This window comes from Alosa sapidissima, chromosome 15, assembly GCF_018492685.1.
Source record: "Alosa sapidissima isolate fAloSap1 chromosome 15, fAloSap1.pri, whole genome shotgun sequence".
Taxonomy (NCBI): domain Eukaryota; kingdom Metazoa; phylum Chordata; class Actinopteri; order Clupeiformes; family Clupeidae; genus Alosa; species Alosa sapidissima.
Window position 1 is genome coordinate 13,962,886 of NC_055971.1, and position 18,097 is coordinate 13,980,982.

General features: G+C 43.8%; 1 protein-coding gene across 1 annotated transcript; it reads right to left on the reverse strand.

Annotated features, from left to right (window-relative positions):
- Positions 1-10,375: 10,375 nt before the first annotated feature.
- LOC121684675 (protein FAM181B) lies at positions 10,376-12,936 on the reverse strand. Its single transcript, XM_042064748.1, has one exon. It carries the CDS (start codon positions 12,672-12,674, stop codon positions 11,577-11,579), a length of 1,098 nt encoding a protein of 365 aa, XP_041920682.1. The 5' UTR covers positions 12,675-12,936; the 3' UTR covers positions 10,376-11,576.
- Between the last annotated feature and the right edge of the window lie 5,161 nt (positions 12,937-18,097).

Consider the following 18,097-nt stretch of genomic DNA (forward strand, 5'->3'; position numbering starts at 1 on the left):
CTCATTGTTTTATATGTGCAGAGTTGGTTCTCCACTAAATGTCAATAAAGCACATTAATGCGCCTTCACAGCCTAAGTATCAAAGTCGAGGAAATGGAGTATTTATTTGTTTTGGCTATTGGCAGATTTAGCAGCTTGTGATAAAAGTTTATCGATTAGTCCATAATTGCCCTATTATCTATGTAAATGTATGGGCATACTAATCAGAAGGCACAGTTTCTTTCTCTCCTCCGCTATCACTTTCTTTCTACCTTTCTCTCTCCTCCCTCCATCTCTTTTCTTAAGCTGCCTCTGTGTAGAGGAGCTTGTGAAAGCTCACCACTCTACTAATCTAATCGATCATTAATTGTTTACATGTCTTCGCCCCTACTCCATCGTTTGGCCCTGCCTGTACCAAACGTTTGTTCTGTACAGACACACACACACAGACACACACACACACACACACACACACAGAAGGGGCAAAAGGCCAGTGTTAGGAGCAGGAGGTCCTCTGTACAGGTTCTCTGTATCTATATGAGAGCCAATGAGGCACAACACAGGGAGAGAGGTGGAGAGGAGCCCAGATTTCAATTTGCTCCAGACCCATGCAGCCTGTGAGATCCTCATTAGACTCAGGTATTATATATTATGCTACTTTCTAGATTTATAGTTTCTTTCCATTATCCTTTCACTTTCGGTTAACTCTGTACGGAGTTGATGACATGATTTTTATATATGACTGAATTGCAAGTGCCTCAAAATTCAAGGCAATAAATCCACTTACGACATGAGTTCATGTCTAGCTTGCCAAGTAAATCTCTTCATTTTACTTTGGGTACCTCCTACTGTTTGTCCTTCAACATATTTCTTGTTAATACTTGAGTTGGTTTATTGGGGCTTCACGTTTTAATTGGAGTTATGGGAAAGTTACACGACCGGTACCTGGGAAATGGCAATAAAAGTCATTCGTTTTCTCAGTGATTGGTTAATGCAGAATGATTACCTCATCAATTAAAAAATTAATTTCCACATTAAAAGCCATCAGTTCTACCAGCTCAGGCGATAAAAAATAGATGAAGACACCCAAATTAGTTTCCCTCTTCCAGCAGCCATTAATGAACAGCACTCCAAGAAAAACAGAAAACAGTCTCCATCACCTTGGCATGGGACATGAGGATTGATGAAAATACAAAACTATTCTGTTATATTTTAATTCCATCCTCGAGATGTGACTGTGGAGGCAAAAACAGCTGTTAGTCATTTGTCTTTGTATGGTCAATGAAGCAGTTTTCAACATACAGCTGCTCCTGAAGATGATCCTTATTAGGCACATCTGTTACTGCAACTCCACTGGCACTCGCAACTTCCAAAACTTTCTGGCAAAAAGTAGAGACTGCAGGCGAAAAAAAAACTTTTTGTCTAGTTTAATGTGTTCATTTTTTAATGGTGTTATTTGTGTTGTGTTTGCAGTGAATAATATCATTAGCCTGGTTAATTTTGCCTGTAGCTTATATTTGTCATGTCATTAATGAATAAAGAAAATTAGATTGTATCTTCCACTATGTTAGCCACAGTTCTACAAAAAAAAAAAAACATCTTTTCAAAGAGCATTTCTCATCTCTGATTTAGAGACACACGATGGCACCAAAAAACAGGGCCAAGCAGTCAAAAATCGGCCATCGTTTTCTCCCAGATCCCGGAATAAATCACGTCGACTGCATAATAAATAGTGTGTGGTCTCACCTTCTCTTTGTCCTTGCACCAAGCCCAGGTTGGCTGTCCTGGCGAGGCAATGGAGTCCTCGCTTTCTCCTTGGTATCCGTACCCCATTGCGCCTCCTCTGGATGGATGGACTTATCTCTGTTTGATTAATGCCCGTCCCTCTGCATTGTCAATATTGTGTCTCTCTCTGTGCGTTATCTGCCACCTCGTATGCATATTGCCAAGGGTGAAATACATTCATTGGATTTTTGCAGCTTCATGCACTGAACACAGACTGATAATTTCTCTGTGTGGTTTAGTGCTTCAGCTAGGGGAAAAAAAATCCTGAATCCATTTTTTTCTCTCTTTTTTTGATATTTGGTTAGTTTTGATACAAGCTGCGTTTTGCTCTTTCTGCCACTTTGTTTAAAGAGGAAAGAACATTGTTGTGCTAGTCTAATGAAGGGAAGAATCCAGAGAAAAGAACATGACTCTACAGAAAGTATAGGTTTTATGGTGGCAGAAATATAATAATATCATTAATGTAGTTTAACATAATGTATGAGGACAGAACCACTGGGACAACGGATGCAAATGCTGACCACATTTCCATAAATTTGCATTTTAGAAAATCCAGCAAGGACATCATAAGGCATTGTGTTTCATTGCCACTGTAGCCTTGCTAAAGCACAATTCACACAACACCTCTGTGTAGATTCTAGTTCAGAAAAAGATATTTTGGGAGAGGGCCAGCAAAGATACAGGTGAAGCGAAAGTCTACCTTTAAGGTCAGCCAAAAGGCTCAACAACACCCTTTCAACTCTATGAAGTTGGAGTATCCTTGAGAAGGTATTTTTGTGGCAGACTTCTAACTCGATGAAACAGTCCAGTAGCTGCAACCAAGTCATTTCAAATGTCCTTGTTTAAATTATCCTTGTTTCAAACCTGTTGGGAGAGAGGGAAAAAAGAGGGGGGAAAAAAGAGGGGGGGAAAAAACGATGATGTAGAGTACTTTTGCCACTCTTTGCTGCTCTCCTTATTTTATACCCCAGTAACTTCATTTCATGAAGCTTCATGGTGTCTGACCTAATTAAAATAAAGCCGTAGACATCTGAATGCCAATCTGCGTATAATTTTCCACTTCGGCATAGCCCATCCCTCGAGATCTAATCTTTAATGGCTCTACTTTAAAGACATACAGTGAAAACACTGTTTACCACCACACATTTACATATTCAACGAGGCCATGACTCTGCCTATCAAAAGCGTCAATGGGACTGTTGAGAAAACAGCTATGACAGATACAGAGTCAGAAGCCAGGCCACCTCCATGCCTTTGGTCTGTCACTCACTCTCTGGGAAAAAAAAAACAGAGTTGGCAGCAGTCACTGACCATGATTTAAACTTGACCGAGACAATCTTCCTCTCAGATTCCTCTGTGATGTGTATTTACATAATGTCTGATATGCTTGTGCATGCAGGATTTAAGAGTAATCAGCCATACCTTCCTGGCCATGGCTGACCTATGTGTACTCGTCTGGATGTATCCACACTTCCCAATCTCTACTAAGCGATAGCTATTCTGCGAGAACTCATCCGGGACTCTGATTCTTCGCTGAATTTCTCCGACGCGAGCCTCATCTTCTCCGAGATCCAAGGGGAGAAGTCAGCCATGCCACCCAAGCAATGCAAAGTTGGGTCTATTTTTCCATAAAGCTCCATGCACTGTGCCTCTCTATTTCTCCATAAAGCTGCAGTACTGTGCCTCATATGGTTTGGTATGCCACTCAGCATATGGTTTGCTTCATTTGAGCTCCATTTCAGCTACATCTGTGTTGTTTACTAACTGTAAATGTCACGGTGCTGGAAAGCAAACACCGCCTTTGGTAAACACTGCAGATGAGCATTTTCCGCAGAGCCCCGGGGTTCCTTCGAAACCTAAAACTCGACCAAATTGGAATAACGTATTTTTGTAATCACATAAATGGCTCAATACAGATTTGCATTTATGCAATAATATCCAGCTTTTATTCACAACTTCATTTCCACAATAACCCAAACAAGATTTTCACTAATACCCTCTGCCCCCAGAAAGGCTAAACAATGCCCCACAATTCCATTGGGACTAAGTCAGTGCTTTAAAACAATAGTTTTAAAGTGTGCAAATTAGCCAAAAGCTGGTCAGAGGCCAATGTGCATCTTATCAACAAAGCAATTGCATCCCCTCAATCGCTAAAGCCCTGAGCAGTCACTGCAAGCAGAGCTAATCTTTTATATTACCAAATCTGTTTTTTTCCCTATGACATTTTGTTTCCATCTCTTCTTGCCTCCACCTAAGGTGACTAATCATTTGCAATGTCATGGTTAAAACCCTGGGCAACGACTCCATATTCATGTGCATCACTGTTATTTCAAACGCACTGCAGTGAATAAGCTAATGAGAGGGGATTACACAATTCACTATCCGTGTCTTAGAAGGATTACCTAAAGCAAGCAGACTGGCAGCCAGAGGTTAGAGCCAGGGAAATTAATCTATTTCCGAGAGAATGCCTAGTGTTAGGGTTTAGTGTTAGAGAAAGATACACAGGGAGAAAGAGAGAGAGGAAGAGAGAAAGCATGACGGGAGCAATTTTTTTGAAGTCATGCTCATAAAAGGAGAGGCAAACAATCAAGCTGACAATCATGGTTGTGGTGGTGTATGTGTCTGTGTGTAATTTAACTCGGTTAAATATATGACTAAGGTATGGTGTGTCAGATGTGTGGTGTCGGGCTCGACTGTGTAAAGTCACGCGTTACAACGGTCACACCGGTTTTGCATGCACGGCCTGTTTAAAGAGGCATCCGTCCGGACTTCATTTCACGCTGGAGGGTAAAGAATAAATCAACCTGTCTGGCTTCAGGCTTCGGTCTCACTGACGTGTTACCAGTGTTTTAGTGCCACCCAACCCCCCCCCCCCCCCCCCCCCCCCCCCCACACACACACACACACACACCTCTTACACCGGTAATGTGCAAGAACATATTTTCCACCCACATCCTATGCCGAAATGCTATTTCCAGCCGCTGTAAAAAGCACTGAAATCCATACCAGGTTTCTACATTAAAGACTACTCTCCTTTTCCAGGGAAAAAAGGAAAAACTCCTGAAGCACCTTTACCACTGAGGTTCAGAAAGGCTTAAAAACTGGCATTGCTGAAGGCCCAGATGCCATCATCCGACACCTGATCCAAACACTCAGCCAGGGATTCGGTTGACAATCTCCTCCATGACATAAAATATTTAGTGGGACGCCATCAGCGAAAAGGTGGGGGGGGGGGGGGGGGGGTTATCTCGCTCCTTTTTATCTCTCGCACATTTCAAAGACCCCCCCAATCTCACCTCCCGCTCATGTGCTAAAGGGAATATCAGATGCTCCCCCAATCAGGCGAAGCAAGATGGCTGATCTGACTGGTTTTGTCAACCCTGCTGTGGAGAGCATCAAACGCGACAGGCGGCAGCGACAAAGAGGAGGAGGAGGAAGAGGCCCGACCGGTAAACAAATTATTAAAAAAAGAAGCTGAGCAGAGCCACTCATCCAGCACCACAGTGATCTCTCCGCACTCCAACGCTCAGAGTTGCTGGAATAATGGAGACGAGAAAACAAACAAACAGTGGATTTCCACGCTAATGGTCTTTAGAGTAATTTCTTGGACATCAGTCAAAACAGGCCCCAAACAATCGCGGGAAAAACACGATGAAAAAATGCCATCAAAGCAAATAAACAACAGTGCCAGCAGCGGTGAGAAACAAACACAAACACACACACAGAGATACAGATTGAGTCACTAAGTAGCAAGCCACGGCATTATCATGAGTCACAACAATGTAGTCATACCATGGCCCAGAAGAGTCACCAAGGCCTTTTTCCAAACCTCTGACACCACATGAAATCCCTCAACACTGAGCTATGTGTTTTCCAGATGGGCATCTGTGCAGTGTGCAGCCTCAAACCCAACTTGGATGTAGATGAGTTGGTGTGTTGAGTGTAACGGTAGCTAGCTGGTACATAGCTGATGCTTTAAAGGAAAACTCCAGCCATTTGTCACATAGATCTCTGTTTCTCGAAGTCACCGAGTACTGTCTACGGAAAAAACCCGAAAAACAATCTGCTTACTCGAGTTACTGCAGCCAACAGCTAAAGTAGCAAGGCAGCTACGGTGCTACACATGGTTTTAAAGATGTCCTCAGAATGTAGCACTGTAGCTGCCTGGATGCTCTAGCGGTTGGCTGCAGCAACTTCCGCTAGGTTGTACTGATTTTTTTTGTGTTTGTGTTTTTTGTTTGTCAATGTTAATCCAATTTGACCGCTTTGCTATGTTGCCCACCGAAAACTTCTACCAGCCCATCCAAATGTAGTAGGCTAGAACCGGCCCTGCTCTAAGGACATCCGAAGAGACCATCTAGTACAAGGCTGTAGCCATGGAGGGTGATATGTTTATTTATGTTTTTAATAAGTTTCAATAATGCGTATTCTCTTTCCCATTTCCGTGTGTCATTCTATCATCATGCCTCATCATGGCATGCAAGGCAAACCAGTGTTTTCCGGGTAATTTTCTGTATACAGTTTTTTCCCGCTTAAAACTGAGATCATCTTACCTCTGTACTCTGTCAGTTATATACTATTGTAGCATAACATTCTATGTCTTGGTGCTGGTACATTGTAAATGTTTCCTCTTTCAATCTAAAAATATCCAAAAAATAAAAACATTATATTGTTATACCTATTAGATCGTCAAACCGGTCTAACATATCTAAACTATTCACAATCTAAATTGTTTGGATCATTATGGACAGCAAAGGACTGTGACTCGTCACTCATGCATCAAGATTGTGGCTCGGGCCACTTACCTCGTTTACACTCAGACGATGAGGAGACCGGAGATGCAGACCTCTGTATGTGTACGCTGACCTCGCTCACAGCAGGTAGCCCACATGTGCCACGTGTCATATGTGCCCATGGCAAAACAGATAAGACACGTTTGCGCGCGTGACAGCGCCGTGATTCACGGGGACACAAAGGGACAGTGTGATAAAATACGCAACACACCAACTCCCGCCCTTCCACAGCAGGCGGCCCTCTTGCCTGAGAGATCGCGGACTACTTTTAAAAAGGACAAGAAACAAGGTCTCAGGCAATGAGATAGATCGGACTTGTTTTCCACTGCAACTCGGAGCAGGGAGAGCTAAATGGTCTCACACGGCGGAGCGCCTCCGTAAAAGAGTGTCCTTCACCTTTTTCAGAGAGGTGGTTCGAGTAATTATGAGGGGAGAAGTGTATGACAGGTAATGGGATTTTCTCCGCTCTTATAGGTTATTATGCCTCTCGACGGACCCTTGGGTTTTTCCTCCTCCTCCTTTTTAAAAGCATTCTTCTACCCAGAGGGTATGAGGACATAATTTGTAATTTTTTTCCTTTAATCTTATCCTGGTTTTTAAGAGGTGCTTCATACCCACTGAGAAACAGTTTGCAAGAAGTAATTCCATGAACCAAAATGGCACACACCCGAGCACACACACACACACACATACACACGCACAAATCTGAAATAATGCTTTCCTTATAACCAATTTGTTGTAGGCTGTCTAGCCGATTTGTTGTTGCTACATATGCTATGAGTGCAGTCATATTTGCGGTCACTCCCCTGAGAGACATATGCTGTGAACTAATATAAAGACTAGAAGGTCATCAAAAGACTACAAATATTCAATTTCTCAATGTTGTAAATACCAGGCAGGCTTTAAAGATATCATATTATTGTTCCTAGAGCTTAATGATGCCCTTGACATTTACTTTACACATCCTCTTGCCAAACAGCATGTGTGTGTGTGTGTGTGTGTGAGAGAGAGAGAGAGCGAGAGAGAGAGACAGAGAGAGAGAGCTGAAGCACATAACATTTGCATGGTGATCAGGACATGAGCAGAAGTTATGGAAATATCTGCATAAATCAGATTGCTGCATAAAACAAGACATTATTTATTTGGATGTTCAGTATTTGCCTCTTTTGTAGTAAGCCTATAGCTAGATGCATTTCAGACAGACCTGGAGAGGGGAAAGAAAAGACTTTTTGTGCGTTGAAATATCATGTATATTTAAATCCATCCGAGTGAATTGCTGGTGGTTGAGCAGAGTGTTCTCTAGATTCAGTTTGCAGTGTTTCAGCAGACTGATGCAAAATTCAGTGGTCCTGTCTGTGAGTGTGAGTGTCTGATTATGTGCAAAAGTATAGGAGAGAATGCACTCTGTATGCGTCTTTTGGTATGCTATTTGTGTGTAAAAGTATGCGTACATGCACTCTATGTGAATCTCTCTCCGTCTCTCACTATCTGTGTGTGTGTGTCTACTATGTGAATCTGTGTGTGTGTGTGTGTTTATCAACTATGTGAATCTGTGTGTGTGTGTGTGTGTGTGTGTGTGAGGTGAAGCAGAGTTGGCAGGTTGTGGGCGTTTGGGATTTGTAGCGTTTGTCAGGGAGCACTTCTCAGCATGGGGAAAGCCTTCCTTCGTCTGGGCTTTCTGGAACTCTCTCTCCCTCTCTCTCTCATTAATGTGATCTGCATGGGAGATTTGTGTCAGTCAATTTTTACAGGCCTGTGCTGCACTTTATACAAAAATCTCCACCAACATCTTTTTTTGATCTGCAAGTCTCATGGCAGGCAGACACGTATTCGGGGGATTGACGCAATATCCACATCAAAAATGCAAACACACACACACACAGAAATGCACCAATCCACTCAACCCACATCAGAATTGTTGCCCACTCGCAGTAGGGGAACGGAACAAAAGGGGAACTAGGTAAAGTGCAAGTGAATATACTTTTCATCCTACCTGAATAATTTACACAAACATTAAGCAGGCAGAATAGAAGGTTCCTGCTGCAGCAGACCTCTTGCCTCAGCATCATCACGGCTATATCTTGCCGATCTTCCCATCTCTCTCAAACACCTGAATGTACTGTGCGCCTGAAGCACCACACTCCTCATTTGCTCCCCCAATTTATTTGTTTTTAATAAGCCTGCTCATTTTTAGGAGAGCAAATACTGAGAGGCGTTTTGATTTAATGTGAGTAGGAGGGCTTTGACTCATCAACGGGTTCTGATGGGTAGAGTTTGGAGAAGAGGGTGGGGGGGGTTCTAGTGAGATGGAGAGAGAGAGAGGGTGGGTGAGGGGGGTGGTAGGGTATGCAAGGAAGGAGGGAGCGGGGTGTTTAAGAGAAGGACTTGTGAATGTCATGTTGCAGGCTCGCATGCAGTGCAAGCTCCAGCCACCCGGGCTGCCTACGCTTGGGGCCACAGAGGAGCAGCTTAGCGGGGTCAGGCAGGAGTCAAGTGCAGGCCGACAAGCTGTAATCATCACATGAAGCCATGTGTGATGAACAGAAAGATTGTACAAAATGGACTGCCCACTCCGTATTCCGAATGCACAAATGTTTGTGGTTTATCACAGAGGAGTATTTTCCTCATGGGGCCTGGGGAAGGGTGACTGTCATTCATCACGCTCTGGAGGAGGGGGGAAATCTGCAGGTTGGGAATGTGTTGAAGTTATGAATGGCCTTGGCTGGAGAGCAGGCTTCAGACGTTTGTATGACAGCTTCTGGGGATAAATCACTGTGCACCTGCATTGCACAGTTGACAAAGCTCAGCAACATTACCAACCTTATGGATTTACTCTGCAGGATGGTACACCACACATGTATACAATCACACATCAAAACATATTGTGTTGCACATCAAAAACACATTCACAATCACATGTAGTCTACACACAACAGCATTTTGTGGAAATGAGAAGAGGACATGTAGTAGTGGCTGTAACTATATCAAAGGTACTATTTATATCAGCATCCAGAGTCAATTTACAGTACTTATTCTCTGAAAAATAGGAGTAGTGGTACGGAATGGTCTCAGATCTCCGGAGATATCCGGTATCTCCTCTGAGCTCACGGCGGCGAGCACGTTCAATATGCGCACAGCAGGAATCTATACCAATCTGATTACAATCACAAATCCATCGCGTAGCTCGGATCACATACATCCCCTGGTGAAGCGACCCCCTCGGAAGTTTGTTTACATGGATTAACGCTCCTTGAATTACAATCGCACGTAATGACTGCACATTCATGCATTGCATTTCTTATTAAATTCTTATTCAATTAGAGACAATCAAATTGTATTTTCAGGTCTCTGTCGCTTAGCCCATACCGTTGTTCCAGTGAGAAAGCAAACCAAAGCATCAACACTGCCATCATGTGGAGGGACGCACTAGCAAGTACTCTAAAGTCATTTATCTAATGCTGCACCCTCATCGTGTCGATGGACATTGACTGGATCCAGGGCAAAGGGAAATAAGTGGCAATTGTTTTCATGATATATTTACTTTACTCAGTGGTGAATTTCGGCGAAGGAAATATTTTTTTGTCCAGGTAGACTATGGATTTGCGCAAGAATATTCAACATTTTGCTTTGTCATAGCCTATATGAACCTGTATAGCCGTAGCCTACATTAGGTCCAGCATTGACGTCACCAACAGAGGGCGACCCTGCTCCAGTTTGTAAGTTTTCTAACTTCACAGATTTAGGTTGCATTTTCTTGTCATTGCGCGAGTTTTAAATCAGTTAACATATTAAATAGTTTTTGGAGAAATAAAGTCCAGCTTTATTTTTGTAGCATACTTATACATCTGTTTGTACACATTAAACTTTCTGTACAATGTGTTCTGATTCTACACCATGACTCCCTACCTACCCAACCTTTTCTGTACAAAATCTGAAAATTCAACAAATATCAGATAACAAAGATGTTGGTGCCTGTGTCTATTGCATACAAATGTTCAAAAATGTCCACAGTAACTTTGAAGAGTCCAGCTTCATATACTTGCAACAAACAAATAGGAAAGAAGGAGATTCAGTTATACTAACAACAAGCATATAAATGACATTAGGAAAATTATTATTTAATTTGAATGAAAATGGATATGATATCTAATGATGGAATGTTAGTTTGCAATAGAGTATCTTGCCCCTCAATCCTATCTTGTGTGTTAGCATTTTGTCTATTATATTTTGGGATTTCTGAAACAGGTCTAGGGTGTAAAGTGAGCACACACTCTCATCTGTACAGTCATTTCAACCTAATGCCCTGGAAATAAAAGATCAATTAAAACTTTGATGTATTTTGAGAGTACATTCTTGCTTTCATTGCACAGTCGGAGTGGTACTGAGAAGCCATGGAAAGCTAGGATTAAAGATTCACAGAGATGATTGTTGTGAGCCTAAACAACTGTCAGAGCACCATTAATTAAAAACGTCATCATGGAGATGTGGCTCCAGCTTTGCTTTAAGGGGGAGCAATTAAAACATTAACTACAGGACTGTAAACTTGGCTTCTTTTAGTACATAGAAATGACACAACGAACTGAAGCATGAGGGGACTCGGACACAACATGAACAGATGTTCAGAAATTGAAATTTAACCGCTTTATATCACTCTTACTGAAAACTTAAACTGAACTGACACTTACACTCACTGAAAAATCTGCTGGTAAACAAGAAAATTGATTGGCCGCAGCAAATTACCCCCTGAGATGTGCTTTAAGATCTTAACAAGCAAAAACTTCAGTTTACTTGTGTAATACATTTAACTCTGTTTTAAGTGGGAACATGCTCAAAATGTAATGATTTACCTTCTTTTTGGCTGCATGAATCAGTGGATGTGTTGGGGGAAAAGGAATTTGAACGTGAGATGAAATTCTATAAACAAGAACACTCTACTGCATAATGGGGTTCAGAAGCTGACGCATCTACCTCCATCTCTTCTAAGTAGAGATGCAGAGGCACTGCGTTCCATGGCTTGTGTTATAAAGAGAAGCTCCCACGTGTGTACCCAGCGGTCAGACTCCCATCGTATGGGACCGGAGAGCCGGAGCAGTCTGTGAAGAAGGCAGGGAAGGCCAGACCACACGAGGAGCCATCCTCCAGGACTGCAGGGGCCGCCGAATCCGAAGGGCTGTAGACGGCAGCCTGGCCACCGGGGCCAGTCCTCATGCCCTCGGCGGACTTCTTCGGTGGCGCCAGGCAGGTAGTCCACGGCTCTGCGTACACGAATCCACCCGTGACGTAGTGCGGAGAGTCGTACGGCACCGGCTCCAGGCCCGGCGTCGTCGGAACGTCCTGCGGAGGGAGTCGGGCCAGGGAGCCGGGCCCGGCGCTCTGGAAGAAGTCCTGCTCCAGGAGCATGTTGCTGTAGTCTGGCCCCAGGAGCTCAAAGAACTCGGACGCCTCCGGGTTCCCCCGCTCCAGGTCCTTGAGGCTCATCCCGGAGGTGGACGTGACCCGGGGGCAGTTGGCCGGCTCGGTGAAGAAGGAGGGGGGCAGGTTGCGGTGGCGGAGGGGGGGCTTCTTGGCCCGCTCCCCGCGGCTGTCCTTGGCCGCGGAGTTGAACAGGGCAGCCAGGCTTTTGCTCTGGAGGTTGGCCTGCACCCCGTCCCTCTTAGGTGGCACTTTGCCCTGGAAAGTTCCCGGCTGTTGCTGCTGTTGTTGTTGCTGTTGCTGCGGCTGCTGATATGGTTGTTGCTGCAGAGACGATGGCGGAGAGCACTGCCTCTTGGCCAGGTCCGGGGCCAGGGGGCTGGTCTGAGTCGGGCTCTGCTGAGGGGGGCTCCCGGGAGCGATAATCCCCGTGCAGCGCTTGATCTGCTTCTGCAGGTACTTGCGGTGGTTCACCTTCCTCTTGGACTTCACTGGCTTGTCCAGGGCCAGCTTGATGTTGCTGGAGGCTGAGTCGATGAAGCTAAGCAGGTCCCGTGTGGCTTCACGGTAGTCACCCTCGTCCCGGTCGGACTCGCAGAGCCCGAGGCCTCCGTCCAGACCCTTGTCCACATTAAACTCCATCCCTGAGCCCGGGAAGCAAAAATTCAGGAACTGCGAGTTCATGATGGCAGCCTGAACAGCCATTGCCTCTCTCTCCGCTTGAGCTGTTCACAAGCAAACACCTGCTCCTGCGCACTCCATATCCACTCCACAACAGTCCCAAGATGAAGGCCTTCGAGCTTCACTTGAGCATTTTTGTCTGTCTTTTTTCCAGACGCTGTTTGATTCTCGCTGTTGCCTGTACCAGCACAAGGACTCTCTGCTCCGAACTCTTGGTCCTGAAGTTGGACTGTGTCGAAACACTCCTCTCTCCCTGGCGCTCCAGGACTACACTGAAGGAGGAAAAGTGTTTTTTTGGTGGGGGGGAAGGGAGAGAGTTCTTTAGGGAGGCAGGGCCGATGATGTCAGGACATCAAAGAGGAGGGGCAGAGGGCCCCCTGGACTTAACTCTTTGCTCACGCCTGACCACCTGCAACTAAGAGCGGATTTGTCTGAGGTGCCCTGCTGGGGCTCAGGACAATGTCCACTGGTAACTGTGCAAAAAGGCTCCCCATCTCTACCTTGTGTGAGTGTGCGAGTGAGTGTGTGTGCGTGCAAGTGTGCGTGCGTATGTGTGTGTGTGTGTGTGTGTGTGTGTGTGCAATCAGCCTTTATTCTGAAACTTTTGCCTCTCATAAAACAGCAGTTTTTGAAGGGATTTGGAACTTGTAATGCGTTCTGATCCTTTTTATCATGAGACAAGTTTGCTATAGGCAAAATAAAATTAGAATTTAACAGAATTGTAATTGTATTTGTGAAAAACAGTTTGGCCTGAAGGAGAGTTAATGTTTTTAACACAGATACGCCTAATCATATTACAAACTACTTAAGTATCCTTTTTGCTCCAGTATTTAATTGCAGTATTTGTCATGCATACCCCCAGAGATCCTCACAATCACATAAGCTCATTTGCAAATATCAAAATAAATTATTTTAATACATAATGCATAACATTTTACACAATAGTCTTTCAAGTTATGTTGTTACTCATTTCAGTATAGGCCTATATAATTATTGTTATAGGCTTTTTAGACTGCATATATGCGCTCAAAAATGCAAAACTGAACAACTGGAATTGGGGTTTAAATAGTTAGGTTTGTTTTTCGTCACTAACTTGGCCATTATATTAACCATATGCTCTTGAAGTGTTGTAGTTTCTCATCCATCACAGTCTGCTCATTTGTAAAGTATAATCTAATTTAGTTAGTCGTGACTAACCAATATGTCTGAACTGCTATTTCTGCTATCACGTCTAGACATATTGTGTGATGGAATGTCACAAATTACTCCAGGACAAGCTGAACTGAACCGGCTCCTCTGGTCTGCCGAGTGGGCATCCTCTTCTGCTTGTGTCTTAATCTGCTCATGGTACAAGTTGATTTTTTCTTTCTCTGTCTTTCTGTCTTCTGCTTTTTTTCTTCTTTCTTTCTGTCTTTCTTCCTTTCTTTCTTTTTTTGAGCATTCCCGCACCAGTGGGAATTTCTACCCAGTCCTGACAACTATTATGGGATGTCTTTGACATACAGCCCTACAGGGTCTAAATAGCTTCTATTCTTTCCCCAGGCCATGAAAGGGAGCTTTGTGCCAGAGATTCATTAAACTGCACCTCACAGCCCCTTCGTAAAATGGGTCTCAATAATGAACAGTCGATTTAACTAGAAAAGCTGCCGGAGCTGTTAAATTAAAGGGGGATAAAGTGCAGTTCAAGCGCAGTGTGCCAAAAGGAATGTTGACCTTAAGAAATCTCCGGCGATGACTGAAAAGTGCCGCAGTAAACAATCGCGCATTTACAGGAAGTTTGTTGGCCGGCGGTGAATGCTGTAACGCAGGGGAGGGGTCCAAGTCCAGGGGAGTTGGGGCGTGGGGTTCATGGGGGTCCGGTCTGATCCCAGTTTAAGTGTTCTGCGGAATACTGTGGAATACTGAGGAAAACTGTCGAACACTGGAAGGCGGCGCTGGCTAAAGACTCAAAATGAGAAAGAGATACTGGAACACAGACAGAAGAGGCTTTATGTAAATGAAAGAGTTCTTGAGCATCAGCCCTCATTTTTTCCTCAATTTTCTCCTCAAGTGAAAGTGCTTTTTTTGCACAGCACTGCCAGACTTGCAAACCCGCTGCCTGACTTCTGTTTGTTCTATGTGTATGTTCTAAATTCTAATAGCAAATGAGTACAGTTCTTCTTGCCTTTAGGGTAGGTTGAGCACAGTTAACATAAATCCACACTCAATTTTATGTGCCACTTTTGTTTTGTATGTTGTCATTTGGGCTGAGCTGGCTGTCCAATCACGTGCCTATGTTGATAAGCTTACGGCCTGGACAAGCTGGGCAGTGCTTCACGTTTTTGTCTCCCAGTCCCTCTCACTCCTGGGTAAGTGTTTTCCCAGGGACCCCCCCCCCCCCCTCTTGCTTTCCTAAAAGTGCATTTTAAGGTGAAGCAGTGAATCACTGCATGGTGGAAAGGGTGGGGGCTTTTACCGCATCAGAGGGTCAGAGGGAGGGAGAACGAGTGAGAGAGAGAGGAGAGAGAGAGGTACCCTTCGAGAAACTGTTATTATCATGTAAATTCCAGTGGAGAAAGGGGGACAGTGAAAGTGATAGCACTGATCTAATTATCTGTAGCCCAGCACAGGCCCGGGTCCTGAATGGAAGGGCCCACTGAAGCTGACATGGCCACACAATAAACAGTTGGGGCAACAATGGGAGACGTAGCAACAGTGCACAAAAACAAGCTTTTCCCAGCTAGTTATGGGCCTTTCATCGATATGCTTCTGGACGAATGCCACACATTCACTGCACCTCTGGTGCAGCACTGTTTAAGCCAGCTAAAGTGTGTGTGCGATTGTTTTTTTAAAGAAAAAGTAGGGTAGTAAAGGAGTAGAAATAAATTAATTAAAATGAATTAAAAAAACAATAATGTTTTTGGTTATGTGTGGTTGGTTTTGGTGGTCTTTCAAGTAGAAATACAGGACATTGTTGAAAGATCCCCTTAAGAATGTTTGAGAGAGACCGTTTGGCTTGAATAAAAGTGTGTGTGTCTTATAGTCAGCCATTGAAACGTCATGTGCTCTCATCAAGCCCTTTCTTCCCCTGAACTTCCACCACCAGCCCCATGTTGGCCCGCTGACACCAAAGAAAATATTTAGCCGCCTTCTTCTGTCAGAGCTTTTTGTGTTTGGGGGTCATTCACGTCGGAGAGTGAGTTTGACGCGCTGATTCCGGAAACGAGGGCTACATGGCCACATAAAGACCTCGGGAGGAAAAGAAGAGGGGGAAGGAGGGAAGGGTGGAGACGGGATGGTGTGCAGGGCAGAACAGACACAGCATCGCATTGAATATGCCACAGAGGGGAGATTCCAACACACTTGAACTTGTGGAAATAGTCTACAGTACTAAGTGACAGCTGGGGGAAAAAAGACTGCCAACCAAAGGATAAAAAATAAATAAATTAACAGAAAGATAAATAATAAATATGAGTCATAACTTCCAAGTTCCAAATCAAAGACAGGACACTTTCTGTTACAACCTCAAATCAGAAAGAGTTGAGATTTTATGTAAATTGCAAATCAAAACAGAATGTAAATCTCGTAAACTCAATTAGTTGCCGAAAGGACACAGACAACATATCAAATGTTGAAAATGACCAATTTGACTATTTCATGGAAAATATATGTTCATTTTGAATTTGACGCCAGGAACACATTTCAAACTAATTAGGGTAACTGAGGGTTAATTAGGGTAAAAGACCATCCTAGAGAGGCAGGGTCTCTTAGAAGTAAAGGTGTAGGGGTATTCATCACTGTGTAAACCTTTGTGGACAAATGATGAAACAATGTAATTTGAATTCTTCTTGACATGAAATTGTGAAGTATTTGGGGAGTTCATCATGTGTATAATATCATTAAAATATTTAGAGAATCCAGAGAAATCATTGCAAACTATAGAGCTGAAAAACAATATGGGATGGCAGTGGTCTTTTGGACCTCAGATGGCACTGCATTAAAACCAAAGCTGTTTCTGTAAAGAAAATCATTGTATGGGCTCAGGAAAACCTCTGATAATCAAAATGTGCAATTCTATTTGGAAATCATGGCCTCATCTGGGCTAAAGAGAAGAGGGCCTTTCCAAGTAACCTATCCAACTTGTTTTTGTGCTCAGTTTGAAACAAGGAACAATCAATTCTGAATGATGTATACAGGTTTTGAGCAACATATACTACCATCCAGGCAATGTTTTTGAATATTTCAGGAAAGCAATGCCAAAATTAATTCTGCACATATTTAGAATTTTGTGAAATTAAGAGGTTAAGCAGCACAGTGGTAAACATTCCCTGTTTCAACTTCTTTAAAAACTTGTTGCTGGAATGAAATTATATTACAAATATTTTCCATGCAATAGTCAAAATGTTCATTTTCAACATTTTAGTTGTCTGTCATTTTTGCTACTAAATATGGGTTTACAAGACTTGTATAGTATCACATTATGTTTTTATTTGCATTTTACATCCCTGATTTGGAGACCGGTTGTATATTCAGACAGTGACAGTACAGGATTCACAAGGCCAAATATAGATAAAGGAAGGAAGAACTGGAGTTCTTACTTACGTTCTACAAAAGCCCATCATGAAATGGTCAACTTTGAAAAATGTGTGAGTGTTGTGGTCAAAGCCTTCATAAAAGCTTCAAAAAGGATCTATCTTTTTCTTGGACTATTTCCACTATATCTATTTCAGTTGTGTGTAAGCAGCTTAGACAAACTGGCTGTCAAGAAGGGGCCATTGTGTGGTTATCATTACACACTGGTCAACCCACCCTCTTTCTTTGGGGTGGTGGTGGTGGTGTGTGGTGTGTGGGGGGGGGGGGGTTTACCAACTCAGCAACCCTCTCACCCGCATCCCCTACCCTCCCAACCCTCCACCCTGAGCCCAAGCCTTCAACCAGGACCCCCATGGGTGCCCCCCTCCCCGGCCCTCTCGGCCCCCTCCAGCACCCAGTGGCTGCATCAGGGGGCTGGGAGGAGGATGGTGGGTGAGACTGGGGCTCAGCCTAATCTCTTCCCACTGCTGTGTGGTCTCTGTGTGAGGGGGTGACACGGCCACCGCCGACAGCGCCCAGGGGTTCCCTGGGTCAGCCGAATCCTAATAACACATTTGATTGATGGGGAGTGTCAGGCGGGAGAGGGAGAAAGGGCCGGAGAAATTAATGACAAGAGGGGGGACGAGAGGAACAAGGAATGGGATCAGAGAGGGAGGCGTGGGGGTTTCCTCCATCTTCTTACTCCGTAAGTGTGAACGCTTCAGAGTTTTCAAAAGTGCTTGACTGCACTGTAGGTTAAAAACAGACGCCTGCAATGGAATCTAGTTCTCTGAAAGGAATGTGTTGTTTTGTAAAATAACTTTAAACTATAGTTAAAAAACAGTGGTTTCTTTTTTCAATTTAGTCAGTATATCTATATGGATTCACTTCTCTCT

Bases quoted from the DNA above. Each gene is read 5' to 3' on its own strand.
- LOC121684675 (XM_042064748.1), bottom strand. From the start codon at position 12,674: ATGGCTGTTCAGGCTGCCATCATGAACTCGCAGTTCCTGAATTTTTGC.